Source organism: Thermobia domestica, chromosome 15 (assembly GCF_964235325.1).
Source record: "Thermobia domestica chromosome 15, izTheDome1.hap1.1, whole genome shotgun sequence".
Classification (NCBI taxonomy): domain Eukaryota; kingdom Metazoa; phylum Arthropoda; class Insecta; order Zygentoma; family Lepismatidae; genus Thermobia; species Thermobia domestica.
This window is the reverse complement of record NC_137468.1, coordinates 58779288-58795194: the sequence shown is the minus strand read 5'-3', so window position 1 is coordinate 58795194 and position 15907 is coordinate 58779288. Positions and strand designations below refer to the sequence as shown.

The window sequence follows — 15907 nt, the reverse complement described above, 5'->3', positions numbered from 1 at the left end:
TTCTTCATTTTTAATTACTCAAGTGCCATTGAAAACTTGGATGTGTTCCCATTTATAACAGACGAAAGTGATTCCAGAAGTTGTATTGCTTGGTTTGAATTGTTCAATTGTTTTCAGAGATGCTTTTCTGTTGTTTTCAGAGTCAATGTCTCACCCTTATAATCAAGGACACTTATTTATCAAGATTGACAAAAAATGAACTAAGAGAAAAATTAAACGATTCTCACAAACCAAAATAACTGTCTGCATGGCTTCCGAAATGCTAAAGTGACTTTTTGAGTATTGCTTTCTCGAGAAAACACTCCATTTTTACTTTTGGATTCTAATAGGCCTGTAGCTAGGAGGGGAGGGGGAGTGAAAGCTGATCCTCCTGAAACTTCGAACTTTTTGTGATTTTCTTGGGAAGGAGGAATTAGGAATTAGATTTCTGGGCTATCGGCATCTATGGTCATTTAGCCCGTCACGTATCAGAGATGACGTCTCTCGGCGATCACACTATCCGAGGAAAGGGAAGGAAAAAAGGATTTGGGAAGGAAGGAAGCGGCGTGGGACCTATACCACTCAGGCATTTGCCTGGTGTGAATGAGGAAAACCCAGGAAAACCTCACTCAAGATGACTGAGCTGAAAAGGCTTTTACACTTTTTTGACCGAGTGACCCTACGGGGAATCGAACCCGGGACTGCTCGCAATAAAAACTTGAGCTATGCTATACGAGGCCACTGAGAACGGGAGGAGAGGCTGTACACTGGTGTCAGCGTCTGGTGGTAAAATTTACTCGTCTTGGTATGACATGCCATTGAATTCATACACTTCCCTTAATTCCTCAAGGATGAATTTTTGAAAAATAAATATGCGTGTACGAAATTCTGTGGATTTTAGTGAGCATATAATAATAATAATAATAAAAAATGTGTCTAGGCATGTTGATAGTAAGTAGAAGGATTCAGAATTACATTCAATCCTTGATTTTAAGCAGCAATGATTTCAGGTGGTGGCTTGCGGAGGAATTTTCATCCAGGAGCCATGAAATCCCCCCTCCCTGCCGGAACCATATATTCTATCGTGCTCACCCGGAGAAAATCTGAAAACATCACTGATTCTAAGGTCTTGCGTACATGTATTCCAAAATCCTGTGAGGATGCCTATGATTCATATGAGAAGAACATAATAAGTTATCTTCTTGGATTCTTTCTTGTTGGCAACTAAATACAAAATAATATACTGTATTTATAATCAACATTCAGGATAGCCTTGGTTTAGAATTTCTTGACGACACGGAAGGAGGACCACGTGAAACGAATGAAGGAATGAGTGGGCTTTTATTTATAGTAAGGTTTAAGAATATCAAAATGTTTACGCAATTCGTAAATCTTAAATGTTTTGAGATATGCATTATCAGCGTTACGCGAAACATTTATGAATGAACGAACGGGCTTATCCCAAAATTTTGGAAAATATATAAACGCTAAAAGATACAATAAAGAGTAAATATATTTTCCAGTATTTATATTAATGTTAAATAATTATTTAACAAACAGCATCAACCACTAGTGTAAAAGTAGTTTCCTACTGTCATTAATCAATCAAATGTGTATTTGTAATCATAAGCAAAGGAGCGGGCCTACCCAAAATTAAAATCCTAAAGCCGCCCCTGCGTAAAAATCACGATTACCTGTGAAGATCTTAGTGGATTAACTCCATTAACGAATTTGGACGAAAAGAAATTAAATGAAATCTTTCAGTTTAACGTCCCACGTTTATGTCCTTTAGGATAAGGGAGATGATGATTAAGGCAAGTGAATGAATATGGAAGAATTGTTTGGAATAATAATATGACAGGAAACGAAAGTACTCCCCCCCCCCGAGAAAACCCACGGACACGATGTTGTCCACCACAAACTTATTTGGCCGGAGATCGAACCGGGGACCCTACATACCAGAGGCAAGCGCATTGCCACTGAGCTACTGTGACCCCAGTCCCCTTAGAACATTGTCGAGACAATTGCTCTATCTACTGCAGAAGAACAGAATTCCAAATTCCCTTTCATTCAAGAGATACCGTGTAGAGCAGCGTTTCCCAACCGCTGGTGTGCCGCGAGGAAAGCGAAACAAAATTATTCATTCTATAGCAATCAAATTATTCATTATGTAGCCTCTTTCAAAGTAGTTCACATTCGTCTGCTGTGGCTTACTGGGAATAAGAACGGAACTAAAATTTCAAAAAACATTTCATTTCAAGGCGTGTACTACTCATTCTTTAGAGCTACCTCGTGGCTATATGGTTAGCATACGCGCCTCTGGCGCGGCAGAACCGGGTTCGATCTTCGGTGGGAACTCATGTGATTCAGATCCTCACGTTAAGCTGTAGGCGTAAGTCTCACATAGCCGGTGATGGTTTCAGATTTTTTTTCCCCGTGGGGATTTCACTACATGCAGGATGAAAGTAGTGCAGCGAAAATACTAGAAATTCATGTTGAATACGATCTGAAGAGAGATTTGTCCGTGCAGTGGAGAAACTCTCATAGCTCACCGAATTTTTCTCTTCCATTTTTAAATCAATACAAACAACTCTCACCCATCCCACTGGTAAATCGCACATGGTTAGTTGGTTGGATTAGTTTTTTACGTCATTTTCAACACCGAAGCTATATAGGAGACGGAGTTAACAGTCTAACTAGGCGGGAATCCGAACAGAATGGGCTTCCACCGGGAATCGACACCGGATTACCCGCACCATAAACTGCACATGGGCTACATCTATCTGTCAAGCATCTAGATCATGGTTTCTCAACCTGGGGGTCGCGAAAATAAGCGGAAGATGAATGAACTGACCAAATTTGGTTTTAATCCATTCACTTCCAGTTAAGTTACTGTATCCATTATATACAAGATATATATTCTACCATTATTGAATTGATGGATGTCGTGAAATCTTCGCAATAGGTATATTAAAAATCCCACACACAGAAGCTCCTAGCAAGAGGAAGTGATAAATGGGGTCGTGATAGAAAATAGGTTGAGAATCACTGATTTCGATAAATTAATAATTTTAAGAAAATATTTCAAAGCAATTCTAAATCTATACTACCGTTTAGTAATCTGACTTTTGTGTAACAGACAAGAACTAAGATTGTCAGAAGAAGCTAAAGCTTAAATTTGCTCCTATTTCTACATTGATTACGTCACGGGAATAAATACAACGTAAATTTCAATAAAATAAATATTACTGCAATGCATACACGAATGTACTACGTAGTGGCGTATGCAAGGGGGGTTTCGGATGTAACCCTCCTTGAACACGACATTATGAAAAAAAAATATTTACCATATTAAGATTTGTAAATAAAAATCGTAAATCATATGAAATCGGTAGCTTGAACTCCCCTCTTGATAAAATTTTGTGTGCGCTACTCGTACTTCATGTAGGCTTATAAAGAACAACTAAAGAGTCTTACCTTGTGTTTTCGTCTAGAGCCATGCTGCTAAGATCTTTATGCTGATGTCACTGTCGTGTTGATCGTATCCTTCAAAACGCCGGCTAACACTTTTTTTTTTCCGTGAAGCCAGCTGATGAGCACTCTTAACAGAGCCGAATCGATACACAAAGAATATCACTGCATGATTCCAAAACAGCACGAATGAAAAAAAATCGCACACAGAAAACCACTTGTAAAGCAAATTCGGCAGAATGAAAATTAACAAGTCACCTGTCAGCGGACGCTCTCATCAGCTTGTGGTGGTCAGCTGTATAAAGAATGCCGACCTACCTTCAACAAGCTTCTCATTAACGTTCGACATATCCCACTGTACTTAGTTCCAAGAAATGCCGTCAGCACTAGCGCCACCGCTGCTAGGCAACAGTCCCATGTATGTAAACCGGTTTAATATAAAACGTGACGAGTGCGAAAGCGTATTCATTGCACTTTTTGCAAACTACACTTCTAAGAAACGTGCAAAAACTAAAGTGCAATTTTCCTTGTTTTCTAAAATGCCCTCCGGGAGGAAAATGAGAAGCATTTTTAAGCTACTTCAAGCTAAGGACTTTAAATATATTATTATTATTATTATTATTATTATTATTATTATTATTATTATTATTATTATTATTATTATTATTATTGTACTAATAATAATGATTAAATCTACAGAGCTTTCGAGTTTCGAGCAGGGTTGATATGTTTAAAACAAAATGTTTAAAACAAGTGTTTAAAACATGTTTAAAACGAGGGCTGTTGTTTTATTCAGTTTGTTTTAAACGTTTTAAACAAAATGTTTTAAACGTGTTTTTTTCGATGGTGGTTGAACAGTTTAAAACAACTAAAATATCAGATTGAGTAAGTTAATTTAATTTTCTAACAAACAACCCATCCTCGGCAGGATTTGTGCATGGAGTAAATTACAAGCAGAGTTATTATATTCTTATTATAACAGCAATTACTGAACGAAATTCTGCACATCAATGTGCATATAACTAAACCAACAGAAATTCAAATGAAGTATTTCAACATTTCTTAATTTCCAAGAATAACGGAGGTTAAACACATTATACACTATTCTAAGATCCAAATTCACAAATTCAAAAATTGTGGTATTTTTTGAACACTATCGTTTCCATAATAATGAAGAGTTCTCACATCATAAGCTAGAAGAAATGCTCTGACAAATACAATACAACTCATAGAAAAGAGCAGTGACTAGATTACAAGGAGCAAATGACATATTTTAACTAAACAGTTTTCAAGATACATCTCTATCGCCCCGCCAGGGATTTTAACAAAATGGTAGACTCTCACGTTCGGGGCTCTGGTGACCTCCCTAATTATCACAAAGTCATGAGTTATACACCATTGGAAAGCTTATAGACTACAAATTCCAATGAGGTAACATGCGTGAAATTCCCGCCGTATTCGTAGTAAAAAAAAACAGACATAAAAAATATTAAGAATATGAAAATATTGACTTTGCGGGGCCCTGGCAACCCTTGCAGGCCACCCTACGCTGACAAAATGATGAATGCATAGGCCACATACTTGTGACAATAATGTAAGAAATGGTAGCCATTGCTGCCATTGCGTAATGAATTCGTTTTATGTAGGAAATATTTTCAAATATATATATATATATATATATATATATATATATATATATATATATATATATATATATATATATATATGCGCAGAAAACATTCATTGAATTATACATTCTCTCCCCTCCCCCACTAGTACCACGTCCATATGAAAATCATTTTTGCTGCACACATCATGTATACGAACAAGAATTATGCTTCTAGACCACTTCAGTGAAATATATCTTGTGTTATATGGGACCGTCCCGAAAATAAATGTAAATTAACCAAATTTGACCCCCTCTTCCTCTATAAACAACAAGTACACATACAGGTTACTATCATGTAGGGGACTACCTCATTGCTTCACATACCAATTTTTATGGATGTACCACAAAGGGGGAAGGAATACCCGCGAAAACCTGATGAAAAAAAATTGATGAAAAATTAAAAAAACGAACTTCATCCTCCCTTTCTGGGCCGTACATACGTACCCCCTATGTGCACAAAATGCAACTGAATGAAAGCTTCATCCCTCAAAAATACTTTGGTGCCAAATCATCTTTCTAGCTTAATTATAGGCTGAGCTATTGATGTTTGTTGTAAAAATAAATGTATTTTACGTCAAAAAACTTACTCCAAAAATTGGCTATCTTTGCCCCCTCCCTTCTCCCCCCATATAAGCAAGAAGTACAAATACACGATATTACCATGTAGTGGCCTACTTGATTGCTTCACGTAACAATTTTTATGAATCTATCCCCCAAGAGGGGGAACGGCCTCCCCAAAAAAACTGTTGAAAAAACACACAAAGAACACTATATTTACCCTCCTCCCATATACATAAAATGCACACCAGCAAAGCTGCATCTTACAGGAATAAATTAGTACTAATACCATCTTCCAGCCTTAATTTGAGGTTTAAGACTGAGCCATTGAGGGTTAAAGCCCTGACATAGCAGTTGCGTCAATGGGCGTTTAAAGATTAAGAATGCAGACGACCAGTGAAACGTAACACAAAGAAACTAAACTACATATTCCGTGAACGGATATCGGGAAAATCCCGATTTCTTTCTCCGGAATTGAACATTTGGGCGGATCGAGATTAGGGAAGTTCCCGAAATTTGATCTAGCGGTTGAATGTAGATGGCAAGCAATACATAAAAGTGTAAAAATGTAATATATATGTGTACTGAGATTATTGTTTTAAACAAAATAAACATTTTAAACATTTTTTTTGTTTAAAACAAAGTACTTTGTTTTAAACGTTTAAAACGTTTTAAACAAAAAAAATGTTTTAAACATAAAAAACGTTCTTTTTGATTTTTTTAAAAAAATCATGTTTTTTTTTCAACCCTGGTTTCGAGGTGAAAGTCTAACTCATAGACGGAAGGCTAGCTTGCAGATTTAAACATTATTGAAAAAGTTTTGGAAGAATATTTCATCCAGAGAATATAATGCACACAGACGGATTTTAGAGCATAGATTGTGTTCATGATATAATTATATATATATATATATATATATATATATATATATATATATATATATATATATATATATGATATAGATATATATAGATAGATAGATACAGGGGCGGATCCAAGGGCGGCTATAGCCCCCCTTGACGCTCAGATATACAGTAGATAAAATTGACTTCAAACCTATAAAGCGGTCAACTATGGTTTAGTCCCTCCTTTGATTATATCCTGAATCCGCCACTATATATATATATATATAGGCCTATATATATCTTGGGAGAACAATATTTTCCAAATTCTTATGTTGGTGGACCATCATCTTCTCTTCTCGTGATAAAATCTTGAAATAACGACCTACTGTCTCAGGCCCTAATTTGTCTAAACTCTAGACTTACAAAACAAACAAGATATATAATAATAATAATTCAGGATGACTTACGCATATTCAGTGAACCATTGCCACAACGGAGGACAGAGAAAATGGTCCCGAGTTATAGTTTTATATGTAAACTAGTCTTTGGCTCCGCCCTCAGGCCCCCGAGTCTGCTCGGCCTATGGCCTCGCATTGCTTATCAATCGGCCTCTGGACCAACAGTGAATTTCATGAACTTGCTCTTCATATTTCCTCTTCCTGAATCTGCCCATCTGGGGGCTTCGCCCCCACACATTATCTTTGCTCTGTCTACGCCCTCGCACCTCTTGAACCTACAATTCTATCGTTTCTTCTCCTATTTCAACTATCTAAATGATAAAATTTTGTATCCCAAGAAAACGCCAATTTAAATAGCATGGGAATTTCTTCATCCTCCTTTAGACCCCTAACAAATTAAAAATATTCACTTTTGGCAATTTTCCTGTCGGTTAGTCCTGGAAGGCTATAATCATGCCAAATTTAATCATTGTAGCCCCACAGGAAGTGCTCAATAATTTGAGGGTGTAAAAGGTGTTCCATATAAATAACATGGGAAAGATTTTTCAGTTCCCTATAAAACCGTTTTAAAGTTGGATTTTTTTATTTTTGTAACTGTACCAAAATTTTGCTTAAAATACTTTCCATATAAACGCGAATTCTGCGTTGGTGCGTCATGCGACGTTCGTCTGAATTTGTGCACTTTGTGCGGCGTATGCTTCTTGTTGATCGTGCTGCCGCCTAGTGGTGCTAAAAGACAGTATAGAAGAAGAAGAAGAGGAAAGTAAAGAGAAGCAACTTTTAGTTTTCTTGGTGTGTGTGTTGGAGTGTGTGGGCGTTATACATGATTCAGCAAAAATTTCTAGAATAATACTAAATCCTGAACCCAAAACGTTTTGAAATATACGAATAGTAATATTCTTTATTAAGAAAACTCTGATATTCGTGAATTCGCATAATCATCCATCAAAAATAGTGCTGTTGATGTTGACGTTTTGATAGTTTTGAAATAAGGCATTATTAAAGTTAATTGATCCTAAGTAATATTGGATAGCAACAAGGTGGTGGTATAGAGATTAAGTAAAAAACAAAAGGACTTGGCAGGTTGTTCTTGAAGTCAACGGACATGTAATCAGCAACTAATACTAAATTTTATCGAAACAAGTCGATATTTCATTAGTAACCACAAAATAACGCTGCCTTTGGATTCGCCTGGAATGACTGTCTACTAAATCCCTCGAATTGGAAGAAAGGACGATATTTGTGAGTGGATTCGACGGATGTTCAGTGTTTAACTTAAAAATGTGATCATATTCATCATTGAGCCATGGCGGACAGAAACGTTGAAGTGAGTAATAAAAAGTATACTTACGAATTCGCTACACGAATGGGGCTACTAATGTAAAGAGAGTTTATATATTTCAGTTTCAGTGTTAGTTCATATTAATAAATGGCGCTGTAATATATAACTTTATTAGTTTTTTCCTTCACAGATTGCATGACATGGTGAGAACGTGACTGTTGGATAACTTGTGTTAAACTTATGAAAGTAGGGGATACTCTCGTCTATTTTCGTAATACGCCTTAGGTCATCGCTCAGATGGTTCGTCCGAACTTGGACCGTAACGGTGAAGAGTATTGCGCCTTTCTCAAGCGATCGTCGCGGGAATAAACTTTCCAAACCCACAAATAAAATGGTACAAAGCTGTATTATTTGGGGGCAAGGAGTAGGGAGTTCTCCGCGGAGGCCGGTTGAGGACGGTGTGTACTATGCAGCATTATGCTGCTTGAACCCAGAACCGTAACAGAATGGCTAAGCCCTTCACAGGGACTAAAGTCTCAATTGAAAAGGTACACGGATCGAACCCTTCACCGTAACAGAATGGCGTTTCCCTCCAGGGACGTGTCAATTAATAATAATTCACGTTTTTATTAATTGATTCGTAACGAATGTCGCATCTGGGAGAGGATCTAAGCGTAATATTTGACAGGTTTTATTTCTCATGGTATGCTATATGCGCTAACTTGAAGATATTATTGGTGTTTGTTGTGTTTGTATATTTGTAATTTGCAATCATGGCAGAAAGTGAAAATTTGAGTTTGCAAACTTTGCTTGAAGCTATTAATAAAATTAATGACAGTGTAAATGACACTAAGCAATCACTTAATGGTGCTGTGAATGAAACCCAAGCTCAGATAGAAAAGTTTTCTAACGATCTTACAGGTAAATTAGAAATGTTAGAATGTAGGATGGATGGGCAAATTCAGACACTGTCGACTGAGTTAGTGCAAATGAGAAATGAAATAGACAGGGTTAGTCGTACTTGTGCGGATAACTTTGAAAAACTGTCAGCACAGTTTCAAGAGAAATTAAATGTACAAGAAACAAAAGTTGATGAAGTTAAACTTGACGTGAAAAATAACGAAGACAAAATACGTTTTGTCAATGCTAAAGCTAATCAGTTAGGAGATCAAGTCAGAGACACTGAGGAACGTATTATAATGATTGGGAATAAAGTTAAGGATTTAAGTTCCGATGTTGATTTAGTGAATGAAAAAGCTGAGCGAGCGCAGGAAAAAGTGGGAGAACACGAAAGTAGAATCATGAAATTAGATCAAAGTGTTCGTGAGATTTATGACGTAAGTATTGCAACACGAGAAATAGCTCACCATACTCAAACGATAATAGATGATGTTAAGGGTGAAGTAGAAAGTAAATTCGAGATAGTGAATCGAGAGGTCAGAAATCTGCGCGTGAGTATGATTGAAAGTCAAATTAGGTCATCAACGCACGTGGAAAATGTAAAGCCCGAGGTAGAAATTAAAGAAGAAAAAGTTGATACCAGTGTACGTAAAAATACCAACCCTTTTCTTGACTATGATGTTAGTCCGGTGTTAAGTGAAAATGATTCTTCGGATTCTTACAGTGAGAATGGCTTTGTTGGGGTAAAAACAATCAAACGGAGAAAAAGGCGAGAAAGAAAAGTAGCTTTAAAATTACGAGATTTAGAATCTTTTGAGAAATTCTCTGGTCACGAAAATGAATTGACTGCTACTGCATTTTTACGTAAGTTTGAAGATCAAGCTTCGCTTATGTCAATTTCTCGTAGTCAATATTTAGAAATTATCAAATTTTTGTTGACTGGTTCTGCACAAAATTGGTACATAAACAATTGTGGGTTTTTCACTTCTTACGATCGTTTTGCCGAATTGTTCAAATTAGAGTTTGAGAATGAACAGGTTCGCGCTAACAAGTTAATGGTATTGCAATACAAACCATATGATGCAAAAGTTGACGGAAGTGTGTACAATTTCGTGTCATATAGATGTAATAAGATTCAAGAAATCAATCCCGACATAAAAGAATCGTTAGCTATCAGTATGATTCTTAATTTGATTCCACCTTACTACCGGCGTCAGTTAACAACTTTGTCTACTATGAATTTGTCTTCTGTATTGTCCGTTATACAAAGATTAGAAGCCATTCCTAGGTCTGATAATCGTAACAACAGCAACAATCATAGGTTTCTGAAAGTCAACCAAGTGTCCGTTAATAAGAATGGTAAGCGTGAAAGTAATCAGAATAACGTTAATGATTGTGATGAATCAGATCAGGTACAATCGAACGAAAATTCAAACAACAGAGGTAATCGAAAAAGAAAAAACTCCTTTCGTAGAAACAAAAAGAAAAAATGGAATAATAATAGTAGTTCCGATAGGTATGAAGAAAGTGTATGTTATTGTAATCATGGTCCAAATGTAAGTAATGGCAATGGTAATGTAAACCAGAATGAAGCCACTAGTGATGTGACTAATAGGTCGGCGAATGGTAATTCCCAAACGAGAAATTCACCTCAGACTGGTTACAGCAATGGAAATTTTGTAAATCCTTCAAATTTTGGTAATCCTACTGGCTTTAGGCCACCAAGACCGAATTTTACGAACGTTGCTACAGGTAATTTTGGATTTCAAAATAGATTTCCTCCCCCAAACTAGAAGCACCCTGCCTGAAGAGTGCTCATAGCAGGGAATTAATTCAAACGTGTAGTAGTGAGTTAAATAATGCACTCCTTCCAAATAGTCAGACTGTTTTTGTAAAGCTAGATAAAAATTTAATAAACTTAGTACAGTGGGATGATGTTTTCTCATCTGACGAAGAGGAAACTAAAGATTTTTGTAAAACTAAGGTAAATTTATGTGCAACTGCTGAAATTCTTGTCAAAATCATGAATGAAAATTTGTACGCTCTGTGCGATTCAGGTTCTTCGGCTAGTTTGTTAAGCTACAATGCGTGGAAGAAAATATCTAATATTGTGTCGAACGCTGTATTACAACCCGCTCCTCAAATTGTTCTAGTAGACTATAGTGGAAAAAGAACAAAATCAGTTAAGGGCGAGGTTACCCTCTGTGTAGAAATTGGACCTGTAACTTGTGATGTTAGATTTATTGTTGTCAGTGACCTTAATTGTAATTGTCTGCTAGGCAGAGATTTCTTATCGCTGGCTAATGCGAAATTAGACTTTGGCGAGAAATCCGTTACTGTAGGTTACGACCCTAACACTTGTAAGGTACCAATGAAAGAGTATGAGCACGGATTTGGTAGTGACCCCCTTCTGAGTAATGAAAGTAAAGGTAAAGTAACAATACTTAAGAGAGAGAGTGTTAATAAGGTTGGTTTTCATTTAAATAATGTGATTAGTGTTGACACTAATTCTGCTATTGAAAGCGAAAACGAAGATGTAGTCGAACCTGTGCTAGAGTGTCCGGTAGTTCAGAAGTTAGAAATTCATAAGAAACAGCTGACACAGGAATGGATAGATAGTTTGATAGAAAACAGTAAAGCATTTGAACATGTAGAAAGGTGTAATATCAATAATAATTTAAACATAGAGCAAATAAAACAAGCACGTTTGAACGAAGCTGCTGAAGTAAATTTTTTGTATCATTTTTATGGGGAACAAATTTATAAATTGGATGAGGAAATTCAAAAGTCTCATAATAATGTAAAAACAAATCAGGATGTTTGTAATGTAAGCAAAATTACACGTAATTCCCAAAGTCACTTTCCTTCTGTTACTGAAATTAGAACAAAAGTCCTTGAAATTGAAAATTTGTCTAATGTTCAAAAACAGCAACTGTATGATTTATTGTTGAAACATAGATTGGTTTTTAGCGACTTGCCAGGTAAATGTAATAAATTTGAATACACCATCGAAGTTGAAACAGACCAACCGATTGTAAAACGTCAGTACCCATTACCTTTTAAGTACAAAGAAAATATTGAACAGCAAATAGCTGAATGGCTAGAATGTAACGTAGTGGAAGAATGTGTTTCTGTGCATTGTCATCCTTTGTTGTGTGTAGCTAAGAAAAACACTAGTAAACTTCGTACTGTCGTAGATTTAACTCAATTGAACAAATTTGTGAAATTAAAGCAGTTAAAAGTCAATAAGATCGATGACCTTCTCATTAAATTTCAAGGAATTCAATTTGTGTCTTGTTTGGATTTTGTTGGAAGTTATTTACAAGTATGTTTAAGTAAAGAAAGTAAACAATACACAGCCTTTTGTTGGAATGGTAAAATGTATCAGTATACTCGAGTTCCGTTCGGTTACATAAACGGAGGAGCTGCTTTTATGTTGTGTTTGCAAGCTGTCCTTGGGGCAGGTTTATATGAAAAAGTAGTCTCGTACATCGATGATGTTTCTGTAATTTCTATGACTTTTGAAGAACAGTTACAATTTTTGGATCAAATATTTCAGAAAGTTTACGAGGCTGGCATGACATTAAATCTACAGAAGTGTACTTTTTGTAACACGAAATTTAGTTTTTTAGGGTTTGACATCAGTCCGCAAGGCATAACAAAAAATCCTTCTTACGTACAGTGTATCAAAGACCTACCAAGGCCTAGAAATTTGAAAGAATTACAAAGAGTTTTAGGTTTGTTCCAGTGGTGTGCCAAATTTGTTGAAAATTTCGCTCAAAAATCTGAACCTTTATTTGGTTTGTTAAAGAAAAATAAAAATGGATCTGGGATCAATCTTGTGAAGATAGTTTTAACCAATTGAAAAGTGATTTAGTTCAAGAGGTAATGCTTGCACATCCTTTGTTAGATCATGATTTTTGTTTAATTACAGACTGTAGTTCGGTTGCTTTAGGAAACATTCTTTTTCAAGAAGTAGATGGTAAGAAACATATTTTAGGGTTTTATAGTAGAACGCTAAAACCTGCTGAGAAGCATTACACTGTGACTGAACGTGAGTGTCTTTCAATTGTAGTCGCGCTCAAACGTTGGTCTCAATTGTTGTATGGAAGACATGTAAAAATTTACACAGATCATAACTCCTTGGTATACTTGCATAAAATGAGACAGTGGAATTCTAGACTTGCTCGTTGGAGCTTACAAATTCAGGGATTTGATGTACAAATTGTATATATTAAAGGTCAAGATAATCAAGCTAGCGATGCATTGTCACGTATCATTTTGTTTCCTGAAGTTGAAAAGTATGAAGTTAATAAGTACGAAGTGTTGCCATCTTGTTTTAAAAATTTGACTGTACAAGATTTAATTAGCAAGCAAAGAGAACATCCGGAGTATGAAAATATCATGAAGTACTTAGAGAATCCCAACGATCCTTATGTCAAAGTTAAGAATCGAAATATTGGTGAATTTTACAAAATCGAAAATGGAATTTTGTTGAATCGTAGTTACCATTTTCCTAATCAATGGAAAATTTGTATTCCTCCTTCACTTGTGAACGATGTAATTCAAAATTATCATGAACAAGGTCATTTTGGTTTTGAAAAGGTTTTAGGTTTTGTAAGTGATTGTTGTTATTGGAAGTCCATGCGTAGAGATATCAGCAATTATTTGCGTGACTGTGTTGTCTGTAAACGTACGAAAGTTGAAACTTCGCCACCAGCTAGACCTTTACAAACTGTGGCTGTAAAGAATGTAAGAGACATGGTTTCGATCGATTTGTTAGGACCTTATCCACCTTCTCATACTGGAAATAAATTTGCATTGTCAATTTTGGATGTATTCAGTAGATATTACACGATGTTCCCAATCAGAAATGCAACGACCAAATGTGTTTTGAGATGTTTAGAATATTACTATTTTGTAACCATGGGAATTCCAAAATCCATACTAGTGGACAATGGTGGATGTTTTGTATCGGCAAAATTTAAATCTAAAATGGAAGAGTATGGTATTAAAATTCATTATGTAACTCCCTACCATCCAAAGAGCTCAATTGTAGAACGTATTCATAGGGAGACGAATAGGTTGTTCAAATTGTTGTGTAACGAAGAACATACTTCTTGGGAAAGGTACATACCTCAGATTGTCATTTTGTTGAACTATTCTGTGTGTAGTAGTTTAGGTGTCAGCCCTGCTAGTCTTCATTTGAATGTAAAAGCGAATTATTCTGTTCTGAAGCATTTTGGCATTGTAACGAACGAAAGCTATGATGAAAGTGAACCTGTAAATTGGGAAAATAAACTCATAATGGCTGACTACCGCAGAAGTGAAAAGGTTAGGAAAAGAAACGAGAAATATAATGCGTCCCAAGAAAGAAAATATAAAATAAAAGAAAATGATTTGGTATTTTTGTTGCAATCACATTTGAGTTCGGCTGTAGACAAAAAGATCCGCAAATTTTTCATGCTTTACAAAGGTCCGCTATTTTGTAAAAATAAAATTTCAGACAAAGTTTTTGAACTTGTAGACCCTTTAACTGGAGAATCTTGTGGTGTACATTCTATTGATCGTATGAGAGTGTGGAGACCCACTCAAAAAACTAGGAACATCTGGTTAGAATTAGCTAAGAAACATATACATGAAAGAGAATTTGATTTTGTGAGAGAAAATAGTGAAAAAACTGATTCTTGTGAACCAGAAACTTCAGTAAATGTAAATTCTTTGAGTATAACGAAAGTTAGTTTGTCTGTATTCAACCAGAGCGAAAGTAATAAGTTCAATGTTCAGTTGTTATTGAAAGAGCTATTGAAATGTGATACATATTTGCAATATTTAAACGACAAATTAGATTGTCGGTATCGTACTCTTATGTTAGCCTTAAATCATTTGCTGAATCCTAAGCTAAACCGACGTGACGTGTAAAAAAAAAAAAAAGGCACTGATATGATTATTTCTTAAATGCTAATATGTATGAGAATCTTGTTCATTAGTAATCATATGTAAAGGAAACATTAGATAAAAAACTCGTTTACATGAATAATTGTATTGTCTTGTTGATGCTTTGCGATAAGTTATCAAGACTAACTGTAAGATCTTAAACCACCAAATGTACGAAGTGAATTGTATAGCATTCATGTGCTATTAAGAATGTAAACGATGATATGCTCTGATGTAGTCAGAGTGAGAGTAAGTTTTTATGTGTCAGTGGAACACTGTGACACGAGTGTTGAATTATGAATGGCAACCCCCCCCCTCATTTATTTTTAACCTTTGGGTTCATTTTTCTATATTGTTTTATATTCCTACCTCACTAGAAGGTCTTGTTGCCATTCCAAAGGGGTGGGATGATAATAGAAAGGTAATGGGGAAGGGAGACTTAAAAATTTAAGTGGATAGGCGCTTATTAGCGTAAAAGTGTGGCAGACTTACTTCTATCCGGCCTCACTCTTTTTGTTACAGTACGAAAGAGTGGTAATAAATTTATTTCATGTAACTACTATGTTTAAATAATGTATAATTCTTGTATTTGTGAACAACAATTTTGTTTTCGTAACTTCTTTGTCAGAATAGCATGAGAAATGCAAGTATGCTTTGTCATTTATGCAATTTAAGTATAATGTGTGTAGAATAAGTTTGTTTATTTCCTCTTGTGGAATATTGAAATATATTATTCAAATAATATTTGTTTTATCTATTTGTTGAAAAGTTGAGTTGTTCATGATAATTATTTGTTCATGTTCTATAG

At 35.6% G+C, this 15907-nt stretch overlaps 1 protein-coding gene across 2 annotated transcripts in view; it reads right to left on the bottom strand.

The window, feature by feature from the left end:
- LOC145671037 (facilitated trehalose transporter Tret1-like) overlaps window positions 1-15907 on the bottom strand; it is a 210825-nt gene that overhangs the window by 120862 nt on the left and 74056 nt on the right. The window contains exon 1 of one of the 2 annotated variants that reach the window (XM_081739710.1): window positions 3457-3777. The exons of the other annotated variant lie outside the window; for it this stretch is intronic. Coding sequence (XP_081595836.1) covers window positions 3457-3479 — 23 coding nt within the window. The 5' untranslated portion in view covers window positions 3480-3777. Of the gene's footprint in view, window positions 1-3456; window positions 3778-15907 lie in introns of those variants that run through there. 2 annotated transcript variants of the gene reach the window in all.